The 12,357-nt window shown below is 45.5% G+C and overlaps 1 protein-coding gene across 1 annotated transcript; it reads right to left on the reverse strand.

Moving 5' to 3' along the window:
* Positions 1-1,124: 1,124 nt before the first annotated feature.
* LOC123147229 (mixed-linked glucan synthase 2) lies at positions 1,125-5,489 on the reverse strand. Its single transcript, XM_044566476.1, has 3 exons — positions 5,308-5,489; positions 4,368-5,088; positions 1,125-2,735 (listed from the first exon to the last, which is right to left on the reverse strand). Exons 1-3 carry the CDS (start codon positions 5,487-5,489, stop codon positions 1,125-1,127), a joined length of 2,514 nt encoding a protein of 837 aa, XP_044422411.1.
* Positions 5,490-12,357: the final 6,868 nt, after the last annotated feature.

Below are 12,357 nucleotides of genomic sequence, written 5' to 3' on the forward strand. Positions count from 1 at the left end.
AAGTAAAGCAGACTGTAGAATAGGAGCCGGCTATAGCACTAGACCCAAGTCACTGTGTGAGAATGTATGGTGAGCCAGTTATTAATAAAGTACTACATATTTAAATCTTACCATTGTACAAGCCAGCTATTAGGTTGACTGTAGATGACATGGCAACTTCTTATTGCCAACTGTTAGCTATATTGTTACAATGCTCTAATATGTTACCATCACATGGCGATTCCCAATGTAAGATGAGTCTACAAAGTAATAAATGAACATCTTTATATTATCATATCCATGACACTACCCACTATGAATGTAGTAATATACACTAGTAACATATGCATGTTATTAGTCTAAGTTACTCCCCACGATGACTAGCCTTAGGACTCTTCGGTTAGGAAGAGGAACCGACGCGTCCTACATACCGATTAATAATTCGGAACACTAACTGACTGAGAAAATAATGCAGAGTCCTAAAAAGATGCTGAAGTGGAAGGTTGCATGTTGAGAGAATTAGGTGTAGTGAAGATCAATTATTTTTGTATTATAGATTAGACACAGAGAATTAGGAGTACCACACAATGACCAGTTATCATGCTATGTAGAATTGATCACATATGCACCCTGACACGAGTGCAGCGTTTGTTTGCTCGAGCTCTATGGAGCACATATATTTTATTCAATAATCAAAAACTATTTTTCAAAGTTTTAAAAAATCTGAAAAATATCTACATGGTCATATGAATGTAGTATACATGTGTGTACAATTTCAGTGTTGAAAGAAAAGGCAAAATCGGTGATTTTCTACAATGAACATTACATACACAGGTTCATTGTTTCCAAAATCATGATTTTTTTCTTTTTTGTGCAGCTCACTTGTCAACTTATTTCAACGTAAATGCCATCAGAGAGGTAAATGCCACGTTAGATCAAAGATAAAAGCCACCGATTTTGCAATATGTAAATCATATGATAATGTGGATTCTTTTTCCATATTTTTTCAAACATTGAATTACGAATTGCGGTTTATTATTTCCAACAAAGAACAGGCTCCGAGCACTAAACGGCGTTCCTGCTCAAATACTCAAATTATTGCACTACAATACAAATAAAATAAAAGATGGGTCTTACATACGTGACTACCCAGATGGCCTGGTTAGGAACGACATCCTGTGACCATCCTGCTGGAGTGTGACATACAAGAGCCCGACGGTGCCAATGGCCATGACTAACATGACCAACAGTATGCCTGGTCTTTTCCCCCATTGCCCCATGATGCCGAGTGCAAACGGGTAGAGGAGCACGAGGGTACCCACATTGAACACCATCCCGAGCACCGCGTGCCATGCCTGGTCCGTGAAAAAACCCCATGTCGCTGCCTTGCCTATCGCCGCCCCGATGGCAGCAATATTCACGACGAGCACCGCCACGGTCGGGATCAGCAACGGCACCCACCGCACAGTGTACAGGTCGGCGAACTTCTCGCCGGAGCAGGCCTCCGTCTGCTTGGACGTGAGCCTGAAGTATATCCCCTTCCCCCTGATGAGCTTCAGCGCCATGTACAGCACCGCCGTCGGGTACACGCCCGTGGCCGTGATCATGTAGAACTGCTCGTTGCGCCACCAGTCTTGCAGCGTGATCCCCGCCCATTTCACCTCGAACATGCCGATCACGTGCATCATCGCTATGACAGCGACGAGGTACATGATGAACGTGCCGAACGGCCTCTGGATGTAGTACGACTCCTCGGAGAAGAGCCACATCACCGGGAAGAAGCTGTAGGCCAGGATGAACATCGTGGCGATCGGGTAGATCGACATGTTGAGGTAAGCGATGCGCTGCAGAGGGTGGAGCCGACGGCTGGCAATGAGAGCGTTGCTGTGGGAGAAGAACGCCTCGAGGGAGCCGCCCGACCACCGGAGCACCTGGTAGAGGCGCTCAGTGAGGTTGATCGGAGCCGTTCCACGGAACGCGGCCGGCTCCATGGAGCAATACATGGATCGCCACCCTTGCCTGTGGATGCGGAATCCGGTCACCACGTCCTCTGTCGCGATGTTGTACACCCACCCAACGTCTCTCCCCCATGAAGTCCGGTCCTCGTAAGCGCATGTCATCAGGGTGGCCAGGTCACTCGTGAGCGCCTCGTCGACCAACACCGGGGTGATAGACCGCTCTTGGATTGCTCCATCCGGTATCGACTTCAGGAATGGCGTCGAGTTACCCAACTCAGCGGCCTTACCTACCAGCTTGATGTTCTCCGCTTTATAGCGTGGTGGCTCCATGCCATAGAGTGCGACACGACGGAACATGGTACCGGTGCCGAGGTAGGTAGGTCCTTGGAGGCCGTTGAGCGAGAGCATGGTGCCGTCGAAGAAGACACGGTTGTGGTTGGAGTAGCGATCTGTCGGGTCGACATTGTCGAAGCGTTGCGGGAATTGGACGAAAGCCGTGTTCTGACCATCGCGAGGGTCGAGCATGAAGCACATAGGGGCACGGAGAGCTCGTGAGTTGTTGATGTAGTGGTCGCAGTCAAAGTTGATGACGAAGGGAGCATTGGAGAGTAACGCGGAGACGCGGAGCATCACGTTCATGGCGCCTGCCTTCTTTTGGTTGTCATAACCGGGATGCTTCTCCCGGGAAATGTAGACGAGCATGGGGAGTCTTGTGTCAACGTTGCTCAAGTCAATTGGACTGTTGGTGCTCACCGACGATCCAAGTTGTGGTTTACAACTTGGATGGTCTAGCATGACCTGTCAAAAGTGCATAGTAGTCACACCATTTTTATTAATCAAGTAAATTTGAAAAAAATGCTAGCGCACGGTCAACTGAATAACTATTTTATATACTAAAACCACAACACAGCATAAAATAGAGGGTTATGCTATTAATATAGCTATTAGATATTAAAAATGTGGTACATAAGAAAATTAGAGATAAAAGATTTAAATTCTTATAAAAAAGACAAAACAGCCGGTCGTCGACTTGGTGAACTATCTATTTATTAATAAATCAAAGCCGTTAGATCTACATAATTGTACCTAAACAGATTGCGTTCATTATATCTTCATAATTGTATCAAAACAAATCATAAGCATTATATGTACATAAATGCACCTAAGCAGATTGTGTCATTAGATCTACATAGTTGCTACTAAGCAAATCATACTGGTTAGATCAACATAACCATGCCTAGACATATGACATTCTATAGATCTTCGTAATTATTACTTAAACAAATCTTAATCGTTAGATCCACATAAACATACATAAATAGGTAATAATGTTTAGATCTATATGAACATAACTAAACTGACAGTATATACAAAATAAATGTAAAAGCTACATGTATCGATACCTATAAAGTTGTCCATTAAACAATGAAGTGATAAATCAACGCAAAAGAATATCCACATAAGATAAAAAAGAATACTTCAAGATTTCCCGCACTAAAAGATGATGCTCTCTTATTGCGAGGGGCACTTTGCTTGTTCAAAACAAAAGCCAAAAAAAATTAGTTGTCATCTGATGGATCATGTCTTTATTAGTAAATCTCATCCATCAGATCTATGTAGTCATCCATAAACAGATCGTATCCGTCGGATCAACATAACATACTTGCAGATATCGCAAACATTAGATCTTCATAATTTACCTCAACATGTCGTTAAATCCATGGTCGTATCTAAACAGATCATATCTTTTTGGTTTACATAATCGTACCTAAACATATTACATTATGCTATATCTGCATGACTTACCTAAGTATACCGCATCTATTGGATCTTTATACCTATACCTAAATAGGTTGTAACTGGTAGATATCCGTAAATATAGCTAGATAAATAAAAACTGGTAGATCATCAGAGTTGCACCTAGACGGACCACACACGCAAAATCGTTCTTTTTTATTTCTTGGCAACATGATCACATATTCTTATATATAATAAAAAAATGATAGATCATCTGAGTTGCACCTAGACGGATCACACACGGAAAATCGTTCTTTTTTTATTTCTTGTCGAACATCATGCATTTTGCAAATGGAGCTAAATGAGAAGAAAAGGAGGCATGCATGAAATAAAAAAATAATTACCAATTTGAACACACTGAAGATGATGCCCTCACATCACCCAGCTAGTTTTGTTAATTCACTCTTAAGTAGATGTGACTATCCATTGTGTTTAATTTTGTCTGATGTTCAAAGTCTAAAACTAACAGATTTTCAAATTTCCTTTTCATTTTGTGTCTTAAGCCACCAAATCAACATGTAGCACGTGGACTGAGATTTAAGACTGGGATTTAGCTAGATTCATAAATTTAGAGGAATTCAAAAGGTGTAACTTATAAGTTTAACCTGAATGAACAAACAGAAAAATGTTTACCTGAACAATTCCAGCATGGTGTCCTCTTCGATGGTTGTCAGCTTGCTCAATCCATGTACCCGCCCATTGTGTCCCATCAGCCATCCAAGTGGCATGTACACCATCATCGCCTTTGTTGTAGGCATCAGATCGTCGGCGGATGGTTGTAGAAAGGGAATCTATTCTCACCTTGAACTCACCATATTCTCTACGCACACGCCTGTGATCACTCATGAACTCTCCTGCCATACCCCCGACGTATGGCCGGGTTTTCATCCCAAAATAGTTCTCCGGGGACCTTGGCTCGACGCAATGCTTTCGGCAAAACGGGACCCACAACGCGGCAAAACTGGCAACCTGGAGCATGGCCTCGTAGTGCACCAAGGTGCCACCGTCGTCGGAGAGGTAGCAGGCGTACTTGTCGACGGGGTAGTCGGCGGCAAGGATAGAGAGGATGGTGTTCACGGTGTACAAGACCGGTTCATCCACGGGGTCGACGGTGGTGACGAAGACGTCGATACCTGGAAGGATGGCTTCGCCGTGCCGGTCCGCCAGGGCCACAAGGTCCGGCACGCGTTTGATGGGGTTGAGTTTGGGTAGCTGGTTGAGGAGCCATGAGAAGCCGAACCAGGCGTCCGCCACCATGGACGTGGCCCAGAGCCACGTGCCATCATGGTTCCTGTGTTCTACTCGCCACGCGAAGAAGGCGACGATGGCGACCAAGCGCACCAGGATCAAGAACCTGTTGTTGTTGCAAAGACGGTCGTGAGTATTCAAATTCAGAAGTTTAGGACTGGACTATACTACGGCATCCGTTTCGAATTATAGGACGTTTCGGGTATTTTAACATGAACTATATACGGACTGGAATGAAAATATCTTATAATAATGAGAAGATCAGAGTACTCATAAAAGGAAATAAAAAGAGCATGCATGTCAGAATGGACACGTGCAAACTGACCTGTAAGGATGCAGGATGCTTCCCTTGACCTTCATGGTCCGGAACAGTAGCGGCCGGCCGGCGCTGGCTCCAGACATGTCTCCCTCCTCCGCCACCCATACGTCGTCCTTAGCACGCCTGCCCTCGGCGGCAGCGGCGGAGGCGGTGTCGGTGGCAACCAGGGCCTCGACTCGCAGGGGCATGGTGTAAGCCGTGGCTATACTATGTAGGTACGAGCACCTAGCTAGACACAGCTGATGCTGATCTCCCTAGCTAGCTTGTTCGTGTCGACGAGATGCTTGCCCTGTGGGGGATTATATAGCGCTAGCTAAGTCGTCGTCGTCGTCGTGGTAGCCATACTAAACCATCGGCCACGACTTCCGCCCGCATGGTCAAATACTGCAACTGGATCGAGGCCGCCGCACGTACTTACAGTGCACCGCGGGAAGGATCACATTTCAGAGTTCTGGCCGATCAAATACAACCGGCCAAAACTCAACAGCTAGATAAGTATATACTCCCTCCGTCTTTAATGTATTTTTAGTTTTAGATACATCCATTTCTGCGACAAGTAATTAAGAACGGAGCAATTATATATTTCTACGCATTTGCTATTTCTGAGACAACTGAAAATAGTTTGAAAAACAAAAAAAAAAAGACACAACTAGATTTCTACGCATTGCGGAGGTACGATACTAGTCTATGATACTACCCACTACTACAAGAGGTCTTATATAGGATTTCATTGTATCTGACTTTATATTCTATATGTCCCTAATGAGTACATGTCGGGTTGGTTGTGTGCCCAATCAACTGTCATGTTAGCCTGTAAATGATAATCAATAGATCGGGTGAAAGTTGTCATAGTGTCACAACAAATTCGGTAAAAGCTGTCACAATGTCACAACTTTGTGGTAAAAAGTAAAATTCGCACATAATGCTCTATACATTTGTTAATTCATGGCCCTCGTGTTGTCTTGTTGATTTATAGGTATTTTACTGTTATCAATAATACAAGGGGTCCATATGAGGACATATATGTATTGCATCTACACAATTTTTGAGGGAACTATCTAGTGAAGAAAGAAACTTTGATTTGGAAGTGGGCAGCCCAAGGTTTGATCGTTTAGAGCACAGGGAGGGACATGGTTTTTGAGCTTAGAGAAGGATACTAGGAGGAACTCATATAGAGAAGGATACTAGGAGGAACTCATAAATAAATGGTCATGCCGGTAGAGGCACATTGTGCGAAGGTAATTGATTGTGGTGTCCATGGTGTGGTGCTTGATTTCAGCGATAGTAACACATTTTAGCCATCAGCCTAGTAAAAACAGACACGTCGGGTTGCCCGCCGGCCTAAAAGACCTAGACGGAGGGAGTACTAACTATCACTTTCAAGGTTTTCGCGCATTCACCAGATTGGGGTACTCACTTCGGCACGTCTGCACCGGTCAGGTTTCTACTGGGGAGTAGAGAATGCCGAGACTGGAATCTCTTCGCGTCGAATTGAAGACCACATCTCGGCCTTGAAGGATGCCAACATTAACTTCAATGATTACTTTGTTGCGTCGGCGCTGGGGAACCTTCCTTCACTTCAGAAAGTGCAAATGAGACTTAACTAAATACTGATGACTTTGAGGTGATGCATGAAGCACCAAAGATTGCAGTTGACGAACAGCCCAACAGTTCAAACCTTTTATTTGTACTTTTTGCGTGGAAACGGTCCAAACCTTCAGCTGACACAACTCATTGGGTACGTCAAGTGTTTTAATTGTACAATTTGAGTGTTACGGTATCTGTTTGGTACCCCCCAATTTGTGATGAGACTTGGTCATAGATGCAGAAAGATGACCAGAAAAGAATCTTCTCAAGCTCAGTGTAGGTCCCCTATCAAAAACTGCAACTTGAAAAATAAAACTAGTCCTCCCTGTGCATAACCTTGGATCCACATACCCAAAAAAAGGAGTGTTCCGTTAGATCTAGACTAATTTCACCTGGTTTTGCATGAATCGGACGACTCGTTCAGTTTTGCATACAAGCCTGATTGGCTATGCAAGCTTGTCCCTTCAATTTATTAACAAAATGCATGTACTCTCTCTCTCTCTCTCTCTCTCTCTCTCTCTCTCTCTCTCTCTCTCTCTCTCTCTCTCTCTCTCTCTCTCTCTCTCTCCCCACACCCATGTGTGTGGTAGTTAAGATTTGTGTGCAGTCACTACTAGGAAGGAGCGCAATTAATGCACCCACACTCTATTTTAGTTGCCACACTCTCTTTTATAGTCGCAATGGGAAGCTGTGGATGTAAAGCATTATTTATTTATCCTGAAAAGAGGAGACAACCCTCAGCTTTTGCTGATCCACACAGCCATGTATTATTAATTATTGCAAACGCTGAACAAATTGGTTTACAAAGAGGGAAAAAATTGTGGCCATCCACATTGGATCTGCCTCGCCACAACCTCCCCAAACTGTACCACCAAACCTACGACAAGATATTAGCAGACAAAGGACACAATGCTTCAAGTCCACGCCTTCAAGAAGTAAACATCGCTCACACGCCAATGTTACCTAGTCCAACCAGATGTCAGACCAAGGGTTGTGAACCCGAAGCGGATCTTCGAACCAGCACCTTCAACAATGTAACAATGCACGAGCGTTGACGCTTCCCGATTAACCCATAAGGCAAGATCCTGAGTTTTCACCCATGGATAAAGCATCTTGATGTCTATCGCCATAGTCATCGCCCACCATTCGACTGGCCTACTCACACAGAACTAGCCGGCCAAAGGAGAAAACACCAGAAGGGAAGACACCATCTCGTATCTTCTGATCACCATTGCACTGCGGTCTTGCCGATGGTTGTCGTGTGCATCATGGTCGTGCCACCATGCGGCTTTCACCAGCAGTGGTGGGGGGAGGTGGGTTGTGCATCACACAACCTCCCAATGCGACCGGGCCAATGTTCGGGGCATCATGCCAAATTCATCTGATCCGAAAAATCTTGCAGTCATTGAGCTACACCAACCAGTGCGCCGCTGCATCCGATCTATACATAGGAATGCCGAATCTACGCTTCTAACCTCTGCCGAAAAGATGCCTACCATTGGCGCTAGGTTTTCACCTATGGGCGCTCCCGAGGTCAATCTCCGACCCGGCGGCTCCTCCGCGCTGTCTCTGAGTGACGACGCCACCATCATGCACATAACTAGTTATAGGCACAACCACAGACGTCACTGCTCCAGTGCGCACGCCGCTAAAGGAGGTCATGCACATCACGCTGCCACCCTCTTGTCTAGGATCGTTACCCCGACGACCACGTCGTGAAGCCTACCAGCATCGCTATGTCGCAGCCACCACAGCCTACCATGCTGGACTTGTGTGACCACATGCGACCGCTTGCCGAACTGAAGATGGCACGGTGGCAACCAGGGATAGGGGATGGAGCGTGTGAAGCACCCGCAGCCCCTCCTGGCTCGCTGGCGCCGTGTTCATTCGCCCCTGCATCTGCAAATGCCTGCGCTCCTTGCAAGTTAGGGATCCAAGTGCGGAGTCGGCTCCGGTCGTTGGTCTCAAGCGGAGAGGCAAGCACAGTGGCAGGTGGCCACGCCATGGCCGCCGCCATGGGATGGGCGTAGGGCGCGGTGTCCATCGCCTCAACTGATGTTGCTGCCCAACCGCACTACGCCGCATGGAGGAGGCGAGTCCGTCGTAGGAGACAATGCTCACAAGACAAAACATTATTAGGGGAAAAACCTAAAAGTTTATGCAGAGAGTATGGCTATTGATTGAGACCGGAAAATATCCACTGATAATAGCCCTCACATGCTCCTAGTTTAGAAATTTCAAGTTTGAACATTTCAAGAAGTTCTAAAAATAATCATAAATGTTCACAAGACATGTGTCTACAGCTCCTACCAACTTTGAATTGAAATTAGAAACACAAGTGCAGAAACAACAAGGACAAATTCGTCGTGAATAGTGTCTTTTTTGCTTGAATTTGTGTTTTTTCTTTCTCAGTGTGTATTACGTATTTCGATCTGAATTTTTTTAGAGGTTGTAGACATATGTCTTGTGAACATTCTTGGATTTTTCTAGAATATCTGTAATGTTAAAATTGGGATCATGGGACTAATACTGGTTGAGACATATCCAAGTATTCTCTAACATAATGCCCATTAGTAAATTGCCGCGAGCATTATAATCAGTCAATTATGTATCGTAACACAGATCTTGTGGGTGTCAGCTCACAATGTAGGAGTGCTAGTACGCAGGTTGTTTAGTTTTAAGCTATCTTTAATGATTGTGTACTAGGTTAGGCACTAGCAACGCGGGCTGCTTAGATAGGATGATTAGTCAATACCGCTTCTAGCCAAGTCTTCACATCTAGTAGATGGTCACTTGCTCGTACATCTTACATTAGTTAGTAGGCAACTGAAATGAGATGCTCTTTCCCTGTATGGACTAAGGGTACATTTTTTTAAATCAGAATGCTAAATTTCAGTTGACTCTATAGAATAGCATAACATAGATGTAAATGCGATGCTCTTTCCCTCTATGGACTAAGTCTTCCCATCTAGTAAATGCTCACTTGCTTGTACATCTTGCATTGCAACGGAAACGAGTTGATCTTTCCTGTGTGGACTAAAGTGTAGATTTTTGTAATCAGAAAAATAGTACAAATTTGTTTAGTTGGTCATCGGGAAGACCCTTTCAGCACTAATTGGTGGTGAGGGATCTAAGTCATAACCACTCTAAATTTTAAAAATGGTTTATACAAAGTGAGACGAGAACCAGGTCAAGAACATACTTGCAAAGTATGTCGGTGGGTACGTAATTAACGAACTCATCCTCCTGTTATTGCAGATATTTTTGAATTTGTTTACTATTTTTTGATGTCATTGCTACTGCCGCGTGCATTTGAGCGAGAAATTAAAATTAGTAACTTTGATTGTTTGCCCCCCCCCCCCCCCTCCTCCCCCCGAGTGACGGGTGGGGCTGGGGCCACTAGCCATTGAGACAACCCTGGGGCAAATCATCAAGCACCATGTAAAGTGGGGCAAATGATCCAAATCCTCACATTTGAGCTCAGTAGCAGAGTAGCAATTACCATAACCGTGTCCTGTCAGTAGTAATCAATTCCTAAAAAAACTTTGCCACGCAACCTTTCAAAATTTACCCACTTTTTGTACCTAAAAATTATCACATCAAACGTAAAAGTGATTTTGCCTTTATTTATCAAGAACTCATCACTTGATATTATTGGACCTAAGAGGGTTAGTGCGGTAATGTTAAATTATCTTAAGATGTCATTAATAAGCCATTTTGTTGCTGGGGAAAGAGAGTATTCCAATGTTCATGGGGTTGGGAAGACGAAGTGTATATGGCATCTCCAACGCTAGCCCCTAAAAGGACACCGTAAATGTCCTTTTTTACATTCGGACTGTGTCCGCAAACATGATACGGGAGCTTGCCGTCCAAAGCTAAACTTAAAACATTCCATATTTTTCCGCTGAGGCAGTTGATCAAACACCTTGCGTGCAATGGCAGTGCGTGCGGCCACAGACGCAGCCAACCATGGGCGCAGCCACGGGTGCCGGAGCTGAGCTCAAGCTCGAGCTGCCCATCCATGGTGGGCGTCGGAAGAAGAGAGGTGGAAGGTGAAGGGAGGGAGAAAGAGTGGAGAGATAGGAGAAGGCCACGACCGGGATGGAGCGCTTGCCGGCGGTCATGGCGGATGTGCCCTCGTGGTGGCATCGACGCTCGCCATCTCTGTTCAAGATTATTTTTTGGAGAGGAGAGAGAGGGCATGGATACATAGTGCTTTGTTGTTCGTCAGTCGGATGTTTGGACTCTCGCAAAGCCCCCCTCCTACATACACGTTTGTTGGTAAGATACAGAAATCCCCCCTCCTACATACACGTTTGTTGGTAAGATACAGAATCCAATCCATACTTCTGAACTGTTCCACGGACATATAGAAGGTTTGAGGGTCCGCTTAGAAGACGCCCTTAAGGAGCTTACAAATATTTGTGTCAGGTGTTAGAGTTGTGTCGAATATTGTGTACAAGTTAGGTTTACAGTTGGACTCTAAGTTGTATTGTGTTTAGATAGGATATGGAGTCGTGTCCTAGTAGGACACTTGTATCCTAGGCCTCTCATATATAGCGGGGCTAGACACACGATGTAACATATGCCAACATAATAGCACAGGCGCGCAAAGGGGGAGCCGGCGGCGTGTGCCGGCGCCCGGGTGGCCGGTGTGTGGTATTGTGACGGTGTCACGGGGAGGAGCGTCCGTAGTCAAGCCCCGGGGATGTAGCCATATCGATGAACCTCATTAACAAATCTCGGTGTTGTGCTCGTGTGATTGCTTGGTCCTCGGATGATCGACGAAGTGCCTCGGATTTATTCTAACAAGTGGTATCATCATGAGCTAGATTATTCGGAGGCTGCGGATCGTTGATTTAGAAGAAGGATTGAGTCAAGATGCAGCCGACTGCGGCGTGGTTCTCTGCGAGATCGGAAAAGCAAATCAGAGGGAGATACGTGTACATGCAGCAGACAGGACGTGCGGCGATCGATTGCATACATTGGTCGGGCGAGCGTTCAGGCAGCAGCGTGTTCGTGGGAGGCCTACATAATTGGCAGATCAAATCGGTATCTGTCCGATCCGGTGTTTCCGGCGAGTCCGTGTGCAGCAAAAGGCGTGCAGCAGCAGGAGACCGTGTGGCGAGCGAGGCGCGGAGGCTGCCAAGCGTGGACACGGACGTGCTGGCTGGCCTATGCGGTGCTGTGCGGAAAGGCTCCCGAGGAGCTGCTAATGACAGCCTAGGTGACGTCTTTGGCACATTTATGTGCTATCCAGAAGCGTCACGGAGTCCACGAACTGGTGCAGAGCTGAGACGTGTATGAGATTTGTTTGACAAAAAGCAAGGGTAGCAACCAAGACTACGTGTGTGCACGGAGCAGTTTTGGTTGGATCAAGTTCGATCTTTTTTCTGCTATAGGATGCACGGAGAAGCAACAACAAACAGTGACATGAAAAAGGAAGTTTTTTGGGTCGGTTTGCTGAGA

The sequence above is a fragment of the Triticum aestivum genome, chromosome 7A (assembly GCF_018294505.1).
Source record: "Triticum aestivum cultivar Chinese Spring chromosome 7A, IWGSC CS RefSeq v2.1, whole genome shotgun sequence".
Taxonomy (NCBI): Eukaryota; Viridiplantae; Streptophyta; class Magnoliopsida; order Poales; family Poaceae; genus Triticum; species Triticum aestivum.